This window comes from Ursus americanus, chromosome 3 (assembly GCF_024610735.1).
Source record: "Ursus americanus isolate L20-20 chromosome 3, mUrsAme1.1.p, whole genome shotgun sequence".
In the NCBI taxonomy this organism is placed as follows: Eukaryota; Metazoa; Chordata; class Mammalia; order Carnivora; family Ursidae; genus Ursus; species Ursus americanus.
In genome coordinates this window covers 43,069,650-43,093,705 of record NC_142129.1, presented here as the reverse complement: position 1 = coordinate 43,093,705, position 24,056 = coordinate 43,069,650, and the positions used below count along the sequence as shown (strand labels likewise).

At 41.9% G+C, this 24,056-nt stretch overlaps 2 protein-coding genes across 4 annotated transcripts in view; one reads left to right on the top strand and one right to left on the bottom strand.

Annotated features, from left to right (window-relative positions):
- Window positions 1–3,164: 3,164 nt before the first annotated feature.
- Window positions 3,165–24,056, bottom strand: part of LOC123789087 (retinitis pigmentosa 9 protein) — a 38,398-nt gene continuing 17,506 nt past the window's right edge. For 2 of the 3 annotated variants that reach the window (XM_087860914.1, XM_087860917.1), the window contains exons 7-8: window positions 21,437–21,521; window positions 3,165–3,454 (exon numbers count right to left, since the gene is read on the bottom strand). The gene's annotated coding sequence lies outside the window, so the exon portion shown is untranslated. Of the gene's footprint in view, window positions 3,455–17,032; window positions 17,557–21,436; window positions 21,522–24,056 lie in introns of those variants that run through there. The other variant, XM_087860915.1, reaches the window with a different exon arrangement.
- LOC148110375 (uncharacterized) lies at window positions 9,177–22,649 on the top strand. Its single transcript, XM_087860913.1, has 4 exons — window positions 9,177–9,377; window positions 9,897–10,049; window positions 18,387–20,309; window positions 22,529–22,649. Coding segments are annotated over exons 2-4 (2,070 nt in total). The 5' UTR covers window positions 9,177–9,377; window positions 9,897–9,904; the 3' UTR covers window positions 22,531–22,649.

The following is a 24,056-nucleotide window of genomic DNA, read 5'->3' as shown; positions in this document are numbered from 1 at the left end:
TTAATTTGGGGAAAATTCTCAGTCATTATTGCTTCAAATATTGGTTTTGTTCTTTTTGCTTTCTTCTTCTGGTATTCCCATTACATGTATATTACACCTTTTGTAGTTTTCCCAGTTTTTGAATATTTTGTTCTTTTTCATTCTTTCTTCTCTTTGCTTTTCACTTTTTGAAATCTCTTTTTTATTTCCTCAAGCTCAGAGATTCATTCCTCAGCCATGTCCAGTCTATTGAGTTCATCAAAGGCATTGCTCATTTTGTTCATGTTTTCTATCTAGCATTTCTCTTTCTTTCTTAGAATTTCGACTCTCTGCTTACACTACTCACATGTTCTTGCATGCTGCCTACTTTATCTATTAGAGTCCTTAGAATGTTAATCAATTTAAATTCCTGGTTTGGTAATTCCAACATCTCTGCCATATCTGAGTCATATTTCGATGCTTCTTCTGTCTCTTCAAACTGTTTTTTGCCTTTTAGTGTGTCTTACAATTTTTTCTTGATAGTTGGACAAAATGTACTGGTAAAATACATCATGGATACTGGGTAAAGAACTGCTGTAAATAGGCCATTAGCATGTAGTATTAAATGTGGGGGCAGGGCAAGAATTCTATAGTCTTATGATTAGATCCAAGTCTTTTAGTGAGCCAGCAACACTGGTGAACTTCACACATGCTTCCTTGTCTTACACGCACCCCTTCCCCACCACCTCTAAGTGATCTAGGACAACTAGAACATGCTGGAGTTGAGAATTTTCCTTCCCAGAAGTACTTTAAGCTCTGATAAACCCCCAAGCAGGTTAGGCACTAGTTAAATAGTTTCTCCTGAGGGCAGACATTGCCAAAACAAATAAACAAAAACCTCAAAATGATCAGGTATATTTAAAAATGGTTCCTTTTCCCCTGCCAAAAGCACCTTGGGATTATTCTCTAATAAACACCCAGAGAAGCTGGTAGAGCTCCAGAAGGTAAAACTGGCAAAAGGGGGGCGCCTGGGTGGCACAGTGGTTAAGCGTCTGCCTTCAGCTCAGGGCGTGATCCCGGCGTTGTGGGATCGAGCCCCACATCAGGCTCCTCTGCTGTGAGCCTGCTTCTTCCTCTCCCACTCCCCTGCTTGTGTTCCCTCTCTCACTGACTGTCTCTCTGTCGAATAGATAAATAAAATCTTAAAAAAAAAAAAAAACTGGCAAAAGAGTAGGGGGCTCTGACAATGACTGGGTCTCCCTGTTCTTAGTTCTCAGATGTGTCAACCCTTAGCCTCCAGCAATTTGTCAATTACAATTCAGGTTTCCCTACTTGGCACTGGTTCCCACAGAGGTTGCTACCTTTGTGATTCTGCTCCAGCAAATTTTAATTCTCTGTATTAGCCTGTCTCAGAATCAACCATTTCTCCAGGCTCTAATTCCTTTTAGTGGAGAATAATATTTTTTTAAAGATTTTATTTATTGGGGCACCTAGGTGGCTCAGTCATTAAGCGTTTGCTTTCGGCTCAGGTCATGATCCCAGGGTCCTGGGATCTAGCCCCGCATCAGGCTCCCTGCTCGGCGGGAAGCCTGCTTCTCCTTCTCCCACTCCCCCCGCTTGTGTTCCCTCTCTCGCTGTGTCACTTTCTGTCAAATAAATAAAATTTTTATTTAAAAAAAGATTTTATGGGGCGCCTGGGTGGCTCAGTCGTTAAGCGTCTGCCTTTGGCTCAGGGCGTGATCCCGGCGTTCCGGGATCGTGCCCCGCACCGGGCTCCTTGCTCAGCGGGAAGCCTGCTTCTCCCTCTCCCACTCTCCCTGCTTGTGTTCCCTCTCTCGCTGGCTCTCTCTCTCTGTCTAATAAATAAATAAATAAATAAATAAATAAATAAATAAATAAATCTTTAAAAAAATAAAAAAAGATTTTATGTATTTATTTGAGAGAGAGAGAGAGAGCATGCGTGCACACACGAGTGGGGGAGGGGCAGAGGAAGAGGGAGAAGCAGGCTCCCCCACTGAGAAGGGTGCCCCAGTCAGTGCTGAATCCCAGGACCCTGGGATCACGACCCGAGCTGAAGGCAGATGCTTAACCAACTGAGCCACCCAGGCTCCCTGAGAATGGTATTTAGAAACCAAGATCTGATGGCTAGGTGTGCTCCATATTCCTAAGGTACTATAGCTTTAGGCCCTCTAGGCAAACACAACCAGAAAACATATGTAAGTATATTCACACACACACACACACACACACACACACACACACGCAGGTATACATTTATTTACATATATACCTATATCCGTCAACATATATATGTAAACCATTAGTTCACACTGATATCTCTAATTCCAAACTAACACCACTGGGTTCATTTCTCCTTTCCATATTTGCAACTCTCTCTGCTAGTGAAAAATCTGTCTCATAATGGGAGATTTCAAACACATGTCACTCAGTTAATTAGGTAGACCAAAAATTAATAAGGGTATAGAAAATTTGAACAGAACAAAAATTTGACCTAAAGGACATTTATAAAGAAAGAACATCTAATAACTACCAAATAAATTTGGGAAATGCAACTCAAGTATTTATTTATTTATTTTTATTTTTATTTTTATTTTTTTTAAAGATTTTATTTATTTATTTGACAGAGATAGAGACAGCCAGCGAGAGAGGGAACACAAGCAGGGGGAGTGGGAGAGGAAGAAGCAGGCTCATAGCAGAAGAGCCTGATGTGGGGCTCGATCCCATAACGCCGGGATCACGCCATGAGCCGAAGGCAGACGCTTTAACCGCTGTGCCACCCAGGCGCCCCTCAAGTATTTAAAAAGAAATTTATAGGGGAGCCTGGGTGGCTCAGTCATTGCCTTCCGCCCACCTCGGGCTTCCTGCTCAGTGGGGAGCCAGCTTCCCCCTCTCCTACTCCCCCTGCTTGTATTCCCTCTCCCTTTCTCTCTCTCTCTCCCCCTCTCATTCTCTCTCCCTGTCAAATAAATAAATAAAATCTTTTTAAAAATTAAATAAAAGGAAATGTATAGGTTTAAACATATACATGGATATGGAAAATTAATTAGTTAAATGTCCAACTCAAGAAACTAAAAAAGCAAACAACAGAGGAAACCCAAACATATTTAAGGACAGGAATAAAAGAATAATAACTTATTACATAGGAAATACAAGAGAATTATAACAAAAGACTGATTCTTTGCGAGACTAATTAAATAGATATATTTTTGAGTGCACTGATCAAGAAAAAATATAGAAGAGAAACAATATGAAGAATGAAAATATGGGGTGCCTAGCTGGCTCCGTTGGTGGAATGCGCACGACTGTTCATCTTGGAGGTCATGAGTTTGAGCCCCATGTTGGGTGTAGAAATTACTTAAGGAATTAAAAAAAAAAAGAATCAAAATGATTGGGTGCCTGGCAGCTCAGTTGGTAGACCATGCCACTCTTGGTCTTGGGGTCATGAGTTTGAGTCCCGCACTGTGAGTAGAGGTTACTTAAGGAAAAAAAAAAGAATCAAAATTAGAACATATTTACAGATATCACAAGCATTTATTTTTAAGATTTTATTTATTTATTTGAGAGATAGCACACTAGAGAGAGAGTGTGCCAGCACAAGCAGGGGGGAGGGGAAAGGGAGAGGCAGGCTTCCTGCTGAGCTAGGAGCCCAACACAGGGCTCACTCTCAGGACCCCAGAATCATGACCTGAGCCAAATGCAGACAATTAACCGACTGTGCCACCCAGGTGCCCCTCACAAGCATTTTTACAAAACAAAAATTATGAAAAAATTTATACTTATGAATTGGGAAACTCAGATAAAAAGGACAATTTCCTTGAAAAATTCAAGTTATCAAAATTAAATCAAGAAATGGAAAAAACCAAACAGACTTATGAACATTAGATCAACTGCATTAGTAGCCAAGTCTACCTACAAAACAAAATACACAACACACTCTTTCAGAGAAGTTCCACCTAACTTTCAAGGACTAGGTAAATAATATTTCTCTTACACAAACTGCTCTAGAGAACAGAAAAAGATAACAAATTATCTAACTTATTTTGTAAGGCTGGGATATCTTGAAACGAATAAAAGACAATACCAGAATTTAAAATTATAAAACAATTCCATTTACAATCTTAGATTACAAAATTCTAAATAAAATACCAGCCAATAGAATCCTACAGTGTATACTGAAATATCAAAACTAAGTTGAGTATATCCCAGCAGTACAAAAATTGTTTAATGAAAGAAAAATCTTTTAAGGAATCTACCATACTAGCAAGGTGAAGGAGAAAAAATATGATTATTTGAACAGATTCAGAAAAAACATTTAAAGAAACACAACTTTCATTCAAAATTTTAAAACTTAAAACTTTTCAGCCAATTTGCAATAAAAGAGACTCTCCTAACTTGATAAAGGGTATCTAGAAAATAACCCACAATAGTTCTTTATGGTAAATCATTAGAAATGAAATATAAGACAAAGGTATCTGCTATCAGTTTTTTTAATTGAATATTGTGAGGAAGGTCTTAGAAGATTAGATAAATGTGAGAAGATATTCATTGAAAAGGAAGAAACAAAACTGTCATCATTTATAGATGATTTGCGTGTTCACATAAAAAATCTGATCAAATCTACCAAAAATTGAAACTAATGGGAGGTCAGCAAAGTTGCTGGAATAAAAATAACAATACACAGACCTAGAGGGTATTATGCTAAGTGAATAAATCAGACTGAGAAAGACAAATACCATATGATTCCACTCATAAATGAATTATAAAAAAAATTAAAAACAGGAATGAACCACAAGGGGAATCAGAACTATAAATACAAACTGATGGTTGCCAGAGGGGAGGGGGGTGGGAAGTTGGGCAAAATAGGTGAAGGGGAGAGGGAGATACAGGACTAAATCACGGGAATAAAAACAGAGCATAAGGAATACAATCAGTGATATTGCAAAAGCAATTTAATGGGTAGCTATACTTGTGATGAACATAGCACAATGTATAAACTTTGCAAATCACTAGGTTTTATACATGAAATTAACATAATATTGTGTGTCAACTATACACAAATTACTTTTTTAAAGATTTTATTTATTCATTTGACAGAGAGAAAGAACACAAGCAGGGGGAGCAGCAGAGGGAGAAGGAGAAGCAGGCTCCCCTCTGAGCAGGGAGCCCTAACGCCAGGCTCAATCCCAGGACCCTTAGATCATGACCTGAGGCAAAGGCAGACACTTAACTGACTGAGCCACCCATGCGCCCTAACTACACACACACACACACACACACACACACACACACACACACACACACAAAAGTTCAATAGTATTCCTATACACCAACACAGAAAATGTAATTTATTTTTTTTTAAGATTTTATTTATTTATTTGACACAGAGAGAGACAGCCAGCGAGAGAGGGAACACAAGCAGGGGGAGTGGGAGAGGAAGAAGCAGGCTCCCACCGGGGTAGCCTGATGTGGGGCTCGATCCCAGAACGCTGGGATCACGCCCTGAGCCGAAGGCAGACGCTTAAGGAATGTGCCACCCAGGCACCCCAGAAAATGTAATTTAAATGAAAGAAATAACTATCAATAATTAGAAAAACTATAACTCTAAAAGATATTTATAAAGGAAATTATAAATTAGAACCTTATATTTAAGATTTATCCATGGAGACAGATGTGATCCTCATTCATTCATTTAACTCTTATGTGGTACCCATAATCTATCTATATTATAACTTACTTATCTATTCTCTTATTTCATGGACATTTAGGTGGTTTTACATTCTTTTATGTTATAAGCAATGCTACTGCAGGAAACAATTTTAATAGACGGCTCCTTGTGTTTATATGCAGGATTTTTTTTTAGAATATTTCTAGAAGTAGAATTTCTGGTTTATGGAGTATGACACGTTTCCAACTTTTTGATATTGTCAGCTTGCTCTGCAAAGTGATTTTACCAATTTACACTGTCACCGGCTATGTATACATATTCCTACCACTCCGCTTCTTCCTCCTTAACCCTTGGTGTTGCCAGGCTTGTTACAGTTTTTCCCCAATCTGAGAGTTATAAGGGGCATCTCATTGCAAATGTAGGCTCCCTAGGAATTATACTTCGTTTTTCTTCCCTCCTGTTTCCTTAGAGCTACAGTTGTGTTGGTCCCTTTGTAGGTACTCAGATATCTGTGGAGGAAATAAGTGAATGAAGGTTCACTGGTAAGGCTGAGAATCCTTGCTGTGTTTATAACTGATATGTTAAAGAGAAGGCCTCAAGGTGTAGAAAGCAAGACTATTACTACACTTATGTTTAAAATTTCAATCTAAAATCCAGTGTGTCGACTGAAAGTATAAATCACTTTGCTTTTATGAGAGACAGAGACTGACAGAGTGTCAAAAGGAGGCTGTCAGGGACCACCCAAGAAACAGAAAAGGCACCGGGCCTGGGAATCCAAAGACCTTAGCCCAATCTCCTTCCAATTTAGGATTGCAACTTCATATATATGGGCACATTACTTAACCTCCCTGAATCTCTGGTATCATCGTCTTAAAATAGAGATGATGATAATAATATCCATTTGGAATCCTAAGCAGAGAACACAGAGTTCATTAATTGGACCTGAACACGAAAATAGCAACCACCACCTACCCTCAGACATCCCACCCCATACAAAATGCCACAGATGGCACAAAAACATTTTTAAATCAGAGGTCAAGTTGGTATCTATGGACCAGATAGTATCACTATGGGCCAAGTAGTACAAAACCAGGTAGTTTCATCCTTGACATCTTCCAGCACTGCCCCAAATCCAAAGTTTCCAGTCAGCTGGCATTTCTGGGACACTCTCATTCCAGTGCTGCTCCCTAATGATCTACCTACCAACCCTCTCAATTATGTGACTTAGAAGTCCTGTTTGGCTAAACACAACCCAAAATATCCCTCAACCTATATACTGAAGAGTTGCTAAACTTTGCTTTCTCCCAAGGACACTCCTGTTCCGAGCTGCTCTCATAAGGGGGTTCTTCTTTCTCCCACTCTTCATGTATTCCAGGGCTGAGACATGGCCACTAGCTTGTGGAAAATCCAAGTTTTCTGGGGACTGAATATTATAAAATTTGGGAGTTCTCTTTAAGAAAAATATTATAAAATTATGAATACAAACATCTTCTGATACTTCTCTTTCACTTTGTGGGTCACTCTACCACATTCATTGAGGACACAGGAATCTCTAAATGATTATGATATGAAGAAGGGGGTGAATCATCCAAAACTCCAGCTTCCCTGATCTTTTCCTTCTTCAGTGTCAATGATTTTCACCCCAAAGCATTTCAGCAAACCACTGCTTGGCCACCCTATGGACCTTGTTATAATTTGCAACTGCTCCAACTCTGAAATCCTAAATTTAAAATTTCTGTTCTCTGACCACAACCCCCCTCCCTCTAGCTCTTTCACTCTCATGTGAAAGATCCCCATTAATTTTTGTCTCCATTTGTTCAGCTCCTCTCCAACATGACTTCCTTTTTCTTCCTGACTATATACTAGCCACTAAGTAGGACGCACCCTAGGGTGAAAATTTAAGGAAGCACTCATGTTCAGGGTCATGCAAATACAGGGTATGTATTATGGGTTATGATGCATTACTTTAATTTCTCACCATTACACTGAACCTTCTTGAACCCTTGCTCTTCTTCCCACAAGCCTTGCAAAACTAGTCCTTGATCCATCCAATCGTTCAATGTCTCTCCTAAGCAACTGAAATATGACTGAACAAGTGACATACCACTGCAGATGAGGGACGATACAAATTACTGATCCTCACTCTAGGTCAGCCCGCAACTCTACCAGCAGTCCTTCTGCACATCTGTAGATGACTACTTTTTCTCTTCCCTGCAGTATGGCAGACATTGTTAGTTGTCAACTCAATTAATACCCATTTTCTTCCACAGTCAAAGCATCTCAATTTATTTCAAGTAGCAATACGCCCAGCTAAAACAACTACATTTCAGCCATGGGAAGCCAAAGTGGTATAATCTGAAGTTGCATAGGTCTTCTAGTAAAGCTCCTTAAAAGCAAAACTGATGACAGAGAGAAGCTGCTGTGTAACTTTTGTGCTCTTTTTTACCCTTTCCTCTCTCAACTCCCTGCTTTCTCTCTGGAACAAGCATCTTGAAACACGTGGCAATTTGAAGATGGAAACCATTGCTAAGGATGGCAGAGCAGAAAGAGAGGAGATTGGGTTCTATGTGACAGCAACGAGCTTCCAGACCAGCGCTGGATGGATGCCATACCTCCAGACTTCTCCATGTGAAAGCAAAACTTTTACCCAGTTTCAGGCACCACTATTTCTGCTCAAACACAATTTCTACCTGGTAATAAAAATAGTCCTCCCAAATTTTCAGTGCTCCCTGCAAGTCTTACTCCTGCTCTCCATTGAAAAAATCAAGGTCATCAGATGCTAAAGCACTGAATCCCTTCAGGACTCCCTTTCCTTCTCACCTCAGTAACTTCTGTCCAAGGCAAGGCATTGCAACCAGGCTTGGCCAACCTTGCCTTGTGCTTCCTCAGAACATCTTCCTAAGATCCCTTCTCTCTCCACTATAAGTAACATCTCCCCGCCTGTCCATTCTGGCCATGATGATACCAAAATCTCTCTCTTTAAAAAACAAAACAAAAAATTCACAATCCTCCTTCCAAGCCCACGACTCCCGTGAACTACTCTCCTACAAGCCTTTCCTTTCTCCCACGTGCAGAAGAAAAGCGGAGTCCGGGTGTGCCCGCCTCTCCCTCAAACTGCCCACCTACCAGCTCACAGACGACTTCCCCAGGCGCTCTGTCCCTCACTCTGCCAACCAATGGCGCCCTAACTGCCAGAGCCTCTGCACCCCTGCTTTGCACTCGCCTCAGCGGGAAGCAGGCTGGAGCGCCCCTCCTTCGAGAATCGCCTCCTCTCAGGCCTGCACTGTCCGGGCTGGCCGCCTCCTTCCTCTCGTCTTCTCCTCGGTCAGCTCCTCTCCCTCAGGGTCAGAGGCCTTCGGCCCGAGGAAGGAAGGACACCAGGAGCTCAGAGGAGGGGACATAAGCTGTCCTAACTGAACACACTCAAATGGAAGGGGCACGGCGGGAGAGCGAGGGGGACAGGGACTGACCCGTCCTCTGGAAGCACCGACACCTGCGTGTCCACGCACTGGAGCTGGCATGGTGCGGAAAACTACTCAGAGCTTCCTCAGGTGCCTTCGGGCGGAGCAGCCTGGCCGAGGACCTCACCCAGAGCGCATGCGCGGGCCATCTGCGGGAGGGCGGCGCCTGCGCAACAGGCAACACGTGCCCATGTCCACTGAGCATATAAAGCCCGGAACCAGGGCCCCAGGTGCCAGAGACTCTCCAGGTCGCGGAGATTGGTTTGGAGCAGGTGGGTGTGCGGGCTGCGGGTCCCGAGGGAGCGGAGTAGACTGGCTTCTGGGACAGGGAGGGGCGTGTGAGCCGTGGGGTAAGGAGACCCTGGGTTCAGGGGATGCTCCTCTAGACTGGGGAGGGGGCCGGGTAGGCACGCCTGCGAGGCGGAGGACCAGTGCCTGCAGGCCCGGGCGCAAGCCGCGCTCCAGTGCAGCACTTGGGCTCAGGCCGTCGCGCTCCAGGCACCGCGCAGCTTCCCTCTTGGCCTCCCAGGCCTCAGTCTTCCTTTGCTGCTGCTGCTCGGGGAGCTGAGACTTGCTGGGGCAAGATGCGGCCCTACCTGTGGGCAGCACTGCCCGGGTCTTCGATGCAGTGCAGCCCTGTGTCCCCGAACCCAGCGAGCGGGAAGAAAAGGTGGAACCCTGCCACTCAGGCTTGGGGTTCTGAAAGGGAACTAGGATGATTTCTGCCTTCATGGCAGTATACAGCGCTGAGTGTCACTGTCCTTTCCTAAACATGAACACCTGTTTTTCAGCCTAGAAAATGAACACTTCTTCAGAAAACAACGCACATTTTGAGGGTGGTAACGCCAGACCCTTTTTTTATGTGCACGCCATGGGCCAGCAGCCGTACCCGAGTCCCTGGTACCAGAATCCCACCTATAATCCATTCTCTGTTCCTGGGGCAGGTAAGAAATCCAAGTTCAGTGGGGTTAGGGACCCTCCCCCTAAAGCAATGCCTGACAGTTTCTAATACCTTAATCCATGACTTCCCTTTCCTCACCCTGTCCTGACACAAAAGAGATTATGGCAGCACACAGGGCCAGTGTTTGAAGTTCACCTTAATAGGTAAAATTTGAATTCTACCTATATGCCAGTTACTCTGCCAAATACTGGAAGTAGGTTCTCTCATTTGACCTCAACAGCCCCATGAGCTAGGTACTATTGCTGTATGTGTTTCACAAATGAGGGAACTGCGGATCAGAGTCCTGGACTTGCCCAGAGTTACATAGGAGTCAAACCAAAATTTTATGTTATGAGACCAGTCTGGTGGAGGCACCTTAGAGCTCCTAGTCCCTATAATTTTTTCTGCAAGGCCTAAAGATTCTAAAAGCTGTCCTGGTGAGGTCAAGAAAGTACTTTGGGAGAAGAATGATGAGGCTTAAATGTTTGGGAGGTAGACCCCCTAGGATTTCATGCATTACAGGGTGGGAGGGGGCTTTAGGCAGAGCGGAAGAATCGATGGAGTGATTCTTCCTTCTCATGCCTCCAGTAGCAAAGATAATGTTAAATCTATTCTTCAGCGTACCCTGTTATAGATAAAGTATGTTGTGTATCTTAATGCAGCTGTTTTCCAAGGAGAAAACTAGGTGTGATAAGGACTGCTTTTGAGTCCATCAATCACTGATCCCAGCTAAGTAGTAGAATCTTTAGTCCAAGAAACTCCTAGTGGCAGCCATTTTAAAATTGCAGTCTGAGCAATGAGGAATTTTGCCAGTATATGACCGATGGACTTCAGCTCCTCACTGTGTCTCCAGCAAGACTGCCTACCTGACATATTTTGGACTTGTACCTCCACATGAGCTAGTTCTTAAAGAAATGTTTATATATAAACATTCCATTAGCTTTGTTTCTCTGGAGACCCCTAATTAATACAGATGTTGAAATGGGATTTTGGAATGGTTCAGATGAAGGAATTGTATGAGGAAAACTCTTGAGGTCAGAGGGTGGGAAATTCCTGAGAGAAAGAAATGCATATTGTATCTTGAACTTGAATTAAAAGGCTGAGATCCTATACTTGTGCACTTTTTTCATGCAATTCACCTTAAGGTTTAAAATATTTGTCCTGAGAGTTGTGGTTTAGGAGAATTAAAGTGGTGAGTACTGGGAGTAGGAATAAGATCTGCATTGTTTGTTTGCTTGTTTGTTTTAATTGCAACCTAACTCAGAGATTTTAGTGGAAAAAAAAGTTTGTACGATTTACTGTCTTGTGCAACCAAGAATTCCAAGAAAGTACCACTTCAGGCTGGCTAAATAGGGACTCCAAAGACATAATCCATATTAGAATCTATATCCCTTTATTTAGTTTTGTTTTTTCCTAGGCTTTGACTTTCTCTGTATTGACCTCATTCTCAGCCATTTCAAAGTGGCAAAGACGGTTACAGCATTTGTGGGCCTGTAATGATTTTATGGTTAGGGGTCCCAGAGAAGAGCCTTCTCCTCCAGTAATTTCAACAAGAGTTCCAAAGCTGATTCCTTGTGGTTTGGCTTTGTCACATGTCATCCTTGTTCTACTTACCAAGCCAGGAAGATGGACTAGTCTCCTTGACCAGTCTAGGTCATATGCCCCCTGTTAAAGGTGGTATGAGCCTGTCAGATTCCACTGGGACAGAGAAGGTCTCTCCTTTTTCAAAGGAGCTTGAAAGACCTATTTCCAAGAGAAGAATGGATGCCAGTACAGAAAGATGTTGACTGAAGATAATTTACATCATTTTTTGATAGAGTTAGTTAAGTAGGAAATGAGAGGAATGTATTGAACTTGTTAAATAGCTTGATGAAATTGTGTATTAAACAGCATGTCTGTCATAGCCAAGGTTGTAAAGATGTTCCTTCAGGGAATATAACATGAGTTCAGTTGAGCAAGTGCACTCAAAGCATCCTGGTTATATTAACCTACAGGGCAGATTATTGTGGTTTATTTTGTACCTAGTCATTTTGACTAGGAATTATTCAGAATGAGAGGTGTGACTATTCTATGAAAACAGAGCATCTCTACACTTGAAACTGGCTTACATCATTTTTTTTTACTGAAAAACTAACCAAATGCATGGGCTAAAAATTAAAATAGTATACGAGCAAGAAGTGAAGTCTTTCCCTCTTAATCCCTTTTCCCAGTCTCCCCGAGGCAGAAAATACTGCCAGTGATTTGGGTATCTTTCTGGATGTATTCTATGCATATTCAAGGATCTCTACCTGTATTTAGTAGGCTTTATTTTTTAGAGCAACTTTCGGTTCACAGCAAAATGGAGCAGAAGGCAGGAAGATTTCCCATATACCCTTCATCATGCATAACCTCTCCCATTATCAACATCCCTCACCAGTGTGGTTTATTTGTTATAATCAGTGAACCTACAATGGTACATTTCACCCAAAGCTTACATTAGGGTGTGCTCTTAGGGCTGTATGTTCTGTGGTTTTGGATAAATACATCATGAAAGATATCCATCATTATAATACTATATTGAATAGTTTCACTACCCTAAAAATCCTTTGCCTATTCATGCCTCCATTCTCCCTAACCCCGGGCAACCACTTATCTTTTTACCGGCTCCATAGCTTTGCTTATTCCAGAAAGCTGTATCATTGGAATCATATAGTATATAGTTTTTTCAGATTGGCATCTTCTACATAGTAATACCCATGTTAAGTTTCCTTATATCTTTTTGTTACTTGATAACTCATTTGTTTTTACTGCTGAATAATATTCCATTGTCTCAATTATGACATTTATAGATCCACTCATCTACTGAAGGATATCTCCGTTTCTCCCAAGTTTTGGAATATGTTTAGTTTTGCAAGAAACTGCCAAACTTTCTTCCTTTCACCCTATTTTATATCATTTTGCATTTGTACCATCTTGCATTTCCACTAGCAATCAGAGTTCCTGTTGCTGCAGATCCTCACCAGCATTAGGTGTTGTCAATGTTCAGGATTTCAGCCATTCTGGTACTTGTATAGTATCTCATTGCTCTAATTTGCATTTCCCTGATGAATATGATGTGGAGCATGTTTTCATATGTTTATTTGGCAAGGTTTGTCTGTATTTCTTTTGATGAGGTGTCCGTTAAGGTCTACAGCCTCTTTTTAAATTGGGTTATTTTTTTAATATTTTAAGGGGTCTTTGTATATTTTGGGTAACAGTCCTTTATCAAGTATATATTTATATTTTCTCCCAATCTGTGACTTTTCATTCAGTTGACAGTATCAGTATCTTTTGGAGAGTTTTAAATTTTGATGGTCAGTTTATCAGTTCTTCCTTGCATGGATCATGTATGCCACCAGTATTTTGTCTAAGAAGTCATCACTGTACCCAAGGACATCTAGGTTTTCTCTTGTGTTATCTTCTAGGTCTTATAGTTTCCGTATTTTACGTGGAGGTCTGTGGTCCATTTTGAGTTAATTTTTGTGAAGGGTGTTTGTTGTAAGGTCTGTGTCTAGGATCACTTTTTGCATGTGTATGTCCAGTTCTAGGATGATTTGTTAAAAAAACTATCTTTGCTCCATTGTATTGTCTTTGCTCCTTTGTCAAACACTGGTTGATTATATTTATATGGGTCTGTGTGTGGTCTCTAGTCTATCCTATATTGACCTATTTGTAATTTCTTAGGTGTTTGGTCGACTTCACCAGTGAGCCCTTCTGGGCCCGGCGCTTTCTGTTCTGGAAGGTTATCAGTTAATTGATTAATTTTCTTTAATACATAAAGATCTATGCAGATGTCCATTTCTACCTATATGAGTCTGATCAACTTTATCTTTCAAGGAATTTGTCCATTTTTTGTAGGTTCTGAGAGTTGTGATAATAGAGTTCATAGTATTCCTTCCCATCTTTTTACTGTCCCTGGGATCTGTAGTGATGCACCCTCTTTCATTTCTGATATTAGTTATTTGTGTCTTCCTTTTTTTTTTTTTTTCTTTAAACTCAGTAAGCAGGCTGGAGGCTTATCAACTTTATTGATCTTTTCAATGAACCAGCTTTTTGGGTTTTTTTTTTCTATTGATTTTCTGTTGTCTATTTTATTTTATTTTATTTATTTATTTATTTATTTATTTATTTATTTATTTATTTTAAAGATTTTGTTTATTTATTCGACAGAGATAGAGACAGCCAGCGAGAGAGGGAACACAAGCAGGGGAAGTGGGAGAGGAAGAAGCAGGCTCATAGCGGAGGAGCCTGATGTGGGGCTCGATCCCATAACGCCGGGATCACGCCCTGAGCCGAAGGCAGACGCTTAACCGCTGTGCCACCCAGGCGCCCCCTCTGTTGTCAATTTTATTAATTCTGCTTTAATTTTTATTTTCTTACTCTTTGGATTTAATTTGTGTTTCATTTTCTAGTTTCCTAAGTTAGAGGCTATCTGATTGATTTTCAGAACTTTTTAATTTTGTAAATTTTCCCTCTAAGCACTGCTTCCATGCCATCCAACACATTTTGAGAAGTTCTATTTCATTTAGTTCAAAATCTTTTCAAATTTCTCCTGAGATTTCTTCATTGATTCAGTGTTATTTAGCAGTGTATTTAATCTCTAAGGATTTGGGAATTTTACAGCTATCTTTGTTTTCTATACTCAGTTCTAGGCTAAGAGCAGACACAGTATGATTAATAATCTTTTTTATTTGTAGAAATGTTTTTTGGCCCATGGTATGAACTATCTTGGTGCATGTTCCTTGTGGGTATGAGATGTGTATTCTGTTTGATGAGGTAGTCTGTGGATGTCAGTTATTTCCAGCTGGTTAAAGGTGCTGTTTAGTTCAGCCGTCCTTACTGATTTTTTTACCCACTGCATCTGTCCTATTCTGATAGAGGGGTGTTAAAGTCTCCCAGTAGGAATAGTAGATCATTCTGTTTCTCCTTGCAGTTCTATCACTTTTTGCCTCCCATAGTTTCACCCTTTGTTAAGGGCACACACTTTAGGGATTATGTTTCAATGAAGAATTGATGTTTCATGTAATGCCATTCTCTATCCCTGATCACTTTCCTTGCTCTGAAGTCTGTTCTTTCTGAAAGAAATACAGCTTGTCCACTGTTTTTTTGATTAGTATTAGCACAGAACATCTTTCTCCATGCACTTACTTTTCATTCCTGTCTTTATATTGAAAGTGAATTTTTTTGCAGACAACACAGGTTTTGCCTTTTAGTGTATCTTGTAATGTTTTCTTGATTGCCAGGCATTCTGTACTGGATAAAAGGAACTGCTCTAAATAGGCCTTTAGTGACATATTAAGTTGTGGAGGTGGGACAGGGATCATAGTCCTATGGTTATGGAAGGACTGTGATTTTAGGTCTCAGTTTTTTAGTGAGATTGTGCCTTTGGACTATGAACTATACATGTACTTCACCTTCTTCCTCCCATTGGATAGGGAAGGGTGGTTAGGGTGCATTTGAGATAAGTATTTGCCTACTCCCTTATCAATTAGGCTCTGGTTAACTAGCTTGTCTTGAGGTCCAGTGTTGGTAGAAATAGAGTTCTCCTTGTGTATGCCACAGTGGTTTCTCTTCCCCACTCTTCCTATAGGATTTCTTTTCCTAGATTTATTATAAGAAACTGATTTAGCTACTATAGATAAAACTGAAAACAAGTTGTGGGGGGAGGGTTCTTTATGAATGGGTCCCCTTGAAGTTTTTTAACTCTCAGATTTGTTCATCCTGAGCCTGCAATTTGTCAATAACAGTTCAGGTTTCCCTACCCTACTACTAGTTGCCATGGACTTTTTATCTTTTGGGTTTGTGCTCCTGTAAATTGTCCTTGTCTGCATTCACATATCTCTACAACATTGGGGATACCACTTTGCCCTGTAACCTGTGAAGAATCTGGGAAGAATTCTTGATTGTTCAGTTGAGCTTTTTACTTTGTTCAGAGTAACTGACTTCCAAACTTTTTACATATTCTTCTTACATACAATCAGAAACTCTACCAGCTTCTAACATTAATTAGACATGCAGTACACATAGTTGCACAACTGAAATAGAGGGCCAAATTCATGCTTTTATAAATAGGCTGATTTTGAATCAATATTAAATTCTCTTTGCCTCAGTACCCTCCTTCGTATAACAAGATGAATTTGTTTTCTCTTGCCATTGGCCAACATTTCCCCATTAACCCCACCACCCAGCCCCTGGTAACCACTATTTTACTGTTTCTGAGTTCATCTTTTCTAGATTTTACATAGAAGTGAGATGATATGGTATTTGTCTTTCTCTGTCCAACTTCTCTTAGAAAAATGCCTTCAAAGTCCATCTATTGTCACAAAAGGCAAGATTTCCACTTAAAAAACAAAAGGTTTTGTAGCAGTAGAAGAAGTAGGGAAGGAGGATGTCCCACAAAAGTGAAGAGAAATTAGCCTGTAAGGGAACCCACATATGGCTATAGCATATAGGCTTAGTGGGAAAGTGAGATGATAGAGTGACAAATCAGATAATGAGGGCTTTTACAGCATCCTAAAGAAGGTGGTCATTGTTCCTCATTTCCTGACTGGCAGTGACAATACTTCAAATTACTTCAAATACTGTCTCTCGAGTGAGGGGTCACATTTGAGTCAGAAAGATAATGCTGGGGGTGCCTGGCTGGCTCAGTTGGGAGAGCATCCCACTCTTGAATCATCTCAGGGTTTTGAGTTCAAGCCCCACATTGGGTATAGAGATTACTTCCAAAGAGAGAGAGAGATAGGGAGAAGGGGAGAGAGAGGGAGAGAGGGGGAGGGAGGAGGGAGGAAGAGGGAGAAAGGAAAGAGAGGGAGGGAGAAAGAAAAGAGAGAGGGAGAAAGAAAGAAAAGAAAGAGGGGCGCCTGAGTAGCGCAGTCGTTAAGCATCTGCCTTCGGCTCAGGGCGTGATCCTGGCGTTCCAGGATCGAGTCCCACATCGGGCTCCTCGGCTGGGAGCCTGCTTCTTCCTCTCCCTCTTCCCTGCTGTGTTCCCTCTCTCACTGGCTGTCTCTCTGTCAAATAAATAAATCTTAAAAAAAAAAAAAAAAAAGAAAGAAAAGAAAGGAAAGAAAGAAAGAAAGATGGATGGATAGATAATTCTGGAACTAGTATGGATTACAGACCTGTGAATGTCACAGAGATGGGTCAAGGAATTTACTAGTAGTAGTTACTGAGCTTAAAAACGTGGAGATGACTTAAAGTCCTATCCATAGTAGCAGAAGAGGGAAGGTATTACATAGAGTAGCCAAAGATTTTGCTGATTAGTGAGGAACAAAATAACAACTCTAACACCTCTATGTTTTTGCAGTGGGTGGTTGAATAGGGTCCTGGGGTGGACGCTAGTGGCAGGGACCTGCATTAAGGTACTTTAGTCCATTGTATGATATAGTACAACATGTATGGAGGAAGCTGTCTGACTCATGAACTTCATTCTGTTGGTTTCTAACCTCTGTAGACAATGCTGAAGTCCAAGCTGAGACTTGTCTGCTTCCTTTCTATAAAAAAAGAAACCCATATACTTTTATGTATACATACATTAGGCCAGGTCCAAGAAGCCTTTTGATGCAGTCTTAAACAGTGAAATCGAGTTCATAAGATCAACCTTAATATTGAGTAAATTGCCTGATGAACACTGATCTGAATATAATTATTCCTTTTATATACTAAGTAGAAGTTTTATCTTAACTTCATTTATCAATGGTATAAATCTCTCTTGCAAAATCAAATGTCTTTCCCCACATGAATATGTATGACAGTAATGTTTCTGGAATTATTGGCACCATTGCCCTGTTTACCCCTAAAGAGAGGAAAATGGGAGAAGGGAGAAGATGTGTGTGTGTGTGTGTGTGTGTGTGTGTGTGTGTGTCTGTGAATGAATAGTGCTGAATGAACAGCTTTAGAAAGGCTTGTACTTACAAAGAACTTTTGTCTTCGTTGCTCTAGAAGAGCTGACACAATTATTCTTTCCTCAGCCACAACGATCCTGAATTATGCTTAGTGGGTGCTAGGTCTCGCTGAAAGAGTCACTACTAAGTAGGGGTGATTCATAATACGCTGACTCTCTGATGGCCTGGCAACCGAGCAATGAGAACAGATGCCTGCTCTAGTGGTGAAGGAGGGTTCCAGAGGCCCCAAGTTCTGGTCACTGCCCTTTCCCTTGTCGAATCCTGAGGACATCCAGGGAGAAGTGGGGGCCAGTAGCTACCAACTGGCGTGGAAGAAACTGCATATTCTACCAGTTGGTGTAGCCGCATGGCTGCCTACTGGCTGAATGTTGTGACTGGCTGCGGAGACAGAGTGGCTAACTACTGCGTTCTCTTCCTAGGTTTCAGAAATGGAAGTCTGTATTTTCCATATTCAGTGGTACTCGGTGAGTCTCCTGGCTTCCTCATCCCTCAGTCCCCGTTGCCCACTGCACTTAACCGGAGACCTATGTTTTGTAACACAGCACAGTTCCGGCAGTGTAGTGGCTATGGAAAGACAATGAAAACGAAAGAGACTCAGACTGAACCTCATCAGGCTGAAAACAGGACCCGGAAACAAGACACCTACTCAGAAGGTGATATGGTGACCAGTATCCCGACTTCTCATATTGACACAGAAACTGACAACATTCCTGAAGCAATAGATGGGGTTTTGTCTTCTGTTGCCCAGAAGCAGCAGCTACATGGTGAGAGCCCTGCTCCTAACACCCTGTATAGAACATCACCTCAAGTCAACTTTGCATCTGAGGAAGGGAAGATGAGGCTAGAACAGAGCAAAGGATCCCCTGTAACACAGTTCTGGAAGACTTTGAAGGAAACTATCCGTTTGTACGACCTAGCTTACGGTAAAGCCATGCCAGACATCATGGTGCAGCACGGTGGGATTTCACAGAGCTCCCCTGAGAGTGGAAGTGTGCTTCATAACTGTCAGGAGGGTGCAGACGGCATTACGTGTAAAGATGAAGAAAGCACCATCTGGTCGGAGCAGTGTCATGACGTAAGACGTGAGGAGGAGGTAAAGTCGGGCTCCATCATGGACATGAACTTGGGTAAAGAAAAAGGCTATGCAGCTGGTCCCCAGTTCGTGTCCTCTCCAGATGAAGCAAAAGACAGAGATGAAATCCAGGAAACCCTGAACACCAGTCTGTGCCAGTCTTCTGGAGATGGCAATAAGCTCCAGCAGGAAAGGCCAGTCTATTCCAGAAATAAAGCCGTGGAGGACCTGAGCCTACAATCCAAATCCCGGAGTCCCATTAGCTTTGGGGAAAGCATGCCAGACAATGGTAGTGGGGGCCGTGGCCTCCCTGTGAAAGTGGACAAAGGTGAAGTGGTAGAGAGCAACAGCTACCCTGAGAATTATGTCCCTCCCCCTAACCCCTTGGCCCAGGTTGAAGGCATCCAGTGTGATATGAGCCGATGGCTGGATGCAGAGCATGAGAAATCACCTGAGTCCTCACCGCAAAGCAGAAGGGCAGCAGAAGAAGAGGCGGTCAGGTGTGGGGAAATGGATGAGGTGGTAGAGAGGGACAGCTATTCAAAGTATGTTCCTAGCCCTGCCTGCTTGGCCCAGATGAACAGCAGGGGCGTGGATGAAGGGATTCAATGTGATGGGAGCTGGTGGCAGGATGCAGAGCTGGAGAAATCCCCTGAGCAAATGCCTTCCAAAGATGAAGAGTCCTCACCAGACTGCAAAACTAAGGGATCGCGGAGAAAGACCATCAGGAGCGGGAAACGGAGCACAGATGAAGAAGAAATGACCATGAATGAGGAGATTGAGGAGGAAGATCGTGAGAACTTCAAAAAGTATGCAAAGAGTAAAAAAACCGTGAAAGGCAGGAAGCAGAAATCCCTGAGCAACTTCTCAAGTGGGAACACGGTCTACTTATTGAAGAAAACTGCTGTCTTGAACACTGTACTTCCCAAGGATTCAGAAGACTGTGAGTTGGAAGAGGAAGCTGAAGGTGAAATGTATGAGATAGAATGCCTCTTTGAAGAAGTTAGTCCGCTGGGCCCTGTGACATCTTCCAAAGGAAGGATTTATCGCAAGGCTGGCAGGATCATCAGGATGCCACCTGAGTGCTCTCTCCCTCCCCAGCTTATCGTGTGGCCCACCAGAAATAAGTATAGGGTAAAGCTTGGAGAATACAAGAGCATCCCTACAGTATGCAACGTGACAGGACAGGATGGCAGGTTCCGAGGGGAACGTACCATGGCCAAGCAGGAGGGACTGGAGTCCAAGACAGCCTCCCACAAGCCGTGGCAATGTAAGTGACTAATGGGCTCATCCTCTTTGGTTGTCTGTGGTGATTCCATACTGGGTCCTGGATGCACAGGCAGCCCTAGATCAACAGTATTTCTCCATTTTGAAAGTATGTTCTTAAACAACCGTAGGTGCCCATGTTTGTAGGATTGGCAGAGATCCCAGGTTTGAGCTCCTGCATTCCAGGAAATTGTGATGTAATTTGAAACAGAGCTGTAGGAGATGATGGAGAGCTAGGTGGTGGTAAAGGACAGGGGAGTGGAGAGAGAAACGAGTCATGGACATAGATCTAGGTGGAGTTGCTGAGAAAGGGCAGTCCATGTGGAGGTGGTGAATTTTGCTACAAATTTGGGGGCTGTGGTGTGGAGTGAGAATGGAGACAGTAGCATGAGCTCCGGTGGGCAGCCAGGGCAGGTCAAGTGTGTTTCAGGGATTGAGGCTGAGATCAGCCAGCCAGAGGGGAGACCTGTGATGAGTTGGGCAAGTGGGTTGGGCAGAATGGGCTAAAATAGTAGAAATTTTCCTTTGTTAGCTTTTTGTCCTGTAGGCGATAAGGAGGTGCCAAAAGCAAACTGAAAGAGAAAGGACAGGAAGAAATGTGCTCTGAAGGCATCTTCAGCTGGCAGTACAGTGTAGGAAGAATTTGAAGTGTGTCTGTGTGGCTGAAAACCCAGTATAAAGTCAGTTTAAATGAACATTGGATATAAAGTGATGAGGGTCCTAACTCACATGGGGGTAAAAGATACACATCTCAGAGAATCCATTAACAAAACTGATTAAGAAAAAAAAGGCTGGGGTTTGAACTTGAATACCTAAAGAAAATGATAACATCCATTGAAAAGTAAACTTGGGAAGGGAAGTTGTTTTGCTTTACTATGTGGTTGTCGATAGGAGGACTGGACAAGCAGGTCATGCACACCTGGTTGAAGCTTGAGTTTAGACCACACTATGTTTAGGGAGGATGCTCAAGTGAGTGGGAAGGCCCCAAAGTGGAGCCTGGGGGATGAATATACCTGCGGTGCAAAAATGAAATGTAGCAGGTAAGTGACGAGTGGGATGCATAAGGGCCCCCGGGGGAAATTTAATTAAGTTCCAGTCTTAGCTCCTAAACCAAAACACTGTCCATCTTACCTTTAGTCTTCTCAAAGTCTCATTTGCCTCTGCTGTCATTTCTCATCAGTGTGTAGGAATCAGTTTTTTCCATCCTATCACAGCCCTGTGAAGAAGATAACTTTAATTTACTCTTACACAGTTAAGATGATAATTTTCAGGCCGAATTGTCTAGATTGTGTCTATTATTTTGATTTTTTTTTTCTGCTAAGGACTGTAGAATGATACAGAATAGTATCTTGAATAATAGATTTTGTGTGTAGGGTGTGTTTTTGATTTTTTTCCCTTGGTTTTTAAGCAACTTGAGTTATTTAATGTATGAATCACTTCTTCCTTCGGGTAACTGTGAGAGATGGAAAACCGAGCTACCTTACAAAGTTTCAAACAGATTCGAGGCAGGTGCTGTAAAGCTTAGGAAACAGACAGAAGGTACAGAGGTTGGTATCTATCCTGTGTCCAGTTTGGGTTTCATGATGGCTTTTAGGGGTTTGCTTGGGGTTTCGTACGCAGTGCATGTTCCGCCCTCCAAAACTAACACTGCTTGTGGGCAGTGAAAAATGGCAGCATTGTGACTGGGTAATAGACCTGAGATCTATAGATCCTCGCTTACACGTAGGTTGGAGCCAAAGCCTTTCCGTTCTGTGGAATGTCATTTTGATGCCGGTTTTCCACGTTTAATTCCCAGCGCTGTTAATGGTAGTCTGTTGTGGGTTATATGGGATTTTGTGAGTTATCCTGGTGGCTTATCAAAGTGTCCTTCCCAGTTTGGAGGTGGTAGAGCTGAGGACTGGAAGGTCAGGGTCTCCCTTAAGGGACTAGTAGCATAACAGGCTTCTCTTCACACTGAGTCTTGGTGTTGAGTATCCCTGCCACACCGTCAACCCCTGGGCCTGGGGTGTCAGGGAGCCAAGCAGTTACTGGCCCTTTCAAGGTGCCATTCCTGCCCACAGTGGTCATAAGAAAAGACTGATAATCATGCTCAGGCAAAATGTTAAGACTTTTAACTTTATGCTAAAGATGAAAACTAAAGATATTAGTAATGATTCTCTGTATATCTTGAGTTTGTTAGACAGCTAATTTAAGGAACTCTTTTATTCTGTTGTTATTTCATAGGAAACAAATTGCTGTGTTCCAGCTACATAGAAGAGCTGAACAGTACATCATCATGATGGCTTAGAACACAGGATCGTCCCTTGATTTGAAGTGAGAAAGCAGTTACACAAAAAAAAGAAAATGTCATTGTAAAGCCTTTGGAATTAAAAGAACTAAAACAGCAAATAAATTCAATTGCATGTGTGTGTGATTCTCAAGCATTTTCTTCCCTCTCAAAATGGCCACATCACTGGTAACACCACCAAAAGAGTTGGATCGTTCATGAATACTTCTGCCAGGTGTATTACTGTCTGGTAATCTCCCGGGAACTTTAAACATGGGGAAAGGATGGTGAGTTGAGGACAGAATAAAAAAGATGAAGGATTCCCCATCAGCAAGCACTACCCTGATGATAGAGATGGTACCTTATTTATTTTTTATAAATGGAAACCAGGCTTATAGTAGCTCCACTGATTGGTATGTCCATTGGTGGGTTGTAGTATATGTTACTTATTTCGGTGTACACTCATAGAAACAAGAGAAACGAACTCCTTATACTCAGAAACTACAACCTAAATGGTCAATTTGTAGAACAAGTCTTTTCCCAATAAATGGTACGGTTAAGTCTGTGACTAGGTGCCAAAATGTTTATATGTGGATGAAGGCTGTCCTTAAGGTTATTTGTAAGAACAGGGCAGATGTGGAAAGGCTGGGTTGCTTCCTGGAAGGGCTTCCTGGGTGATCGTATGAACAATATTTTGATACCTATGGATGGGTTTACTAAATGTTGCCTCTGAGTTGCCCAGTGATGAGTTAACTATATTTGTTTACTCTATTTTTATATTTTTCAACTGTATTTTTAACTTCCTGTGGTAACAAATTTAACTCTCAAGATGGATTTTAAGGAGATGGTACAAAGTGATAGCACTGCATGTTTTCAGATGAGATGCAAAAAGGCAAGCAAAAGATAATACAGTTTCTAAAGCTGGTCTTATGATAAGGTTTGTGACTTACCTCCTTCCTAACCCCTACCTAAAAGACTGGGTAGATACTCTAGGAAAATATCTCTGATGCCTGTCCCCACCCACAGCTGGAGTATGGGATTCTCCTGTGTGTTTTAGTAACACCTGCATTTTCACTTTTGTAGCCCATGACATGACATGTCAGGACAGTTAACAATGTTTTCACCCTTGAGACCATGCATTCCTTAGGGCTATAGTAGCTCCATGGAATAATTAGAGCCTAGCACATCATATGCACTCAAATATTTGTGAATGAATGGCTTAGTGTCAATTTAGATGAACAGTTTTGGCCTTGTCACTGTTCCCACCATCATTCCAAGCCCAGAACATAACTGAAGTGGGAAGGCTGAGGTAGGAATGCATTAGCTGGAGTAAATGAACAATAAAGAAGACTTGAGTCCATATAATCCAACTTCCTTGCTTATCTGGGAACCAGGAAGGCATTCCACTACTCTAACTCCCCACCAATGATTCTGATTCAAATTCCAACAATCTGATTCATTTACGTATAAATCCCCATGCGAAGA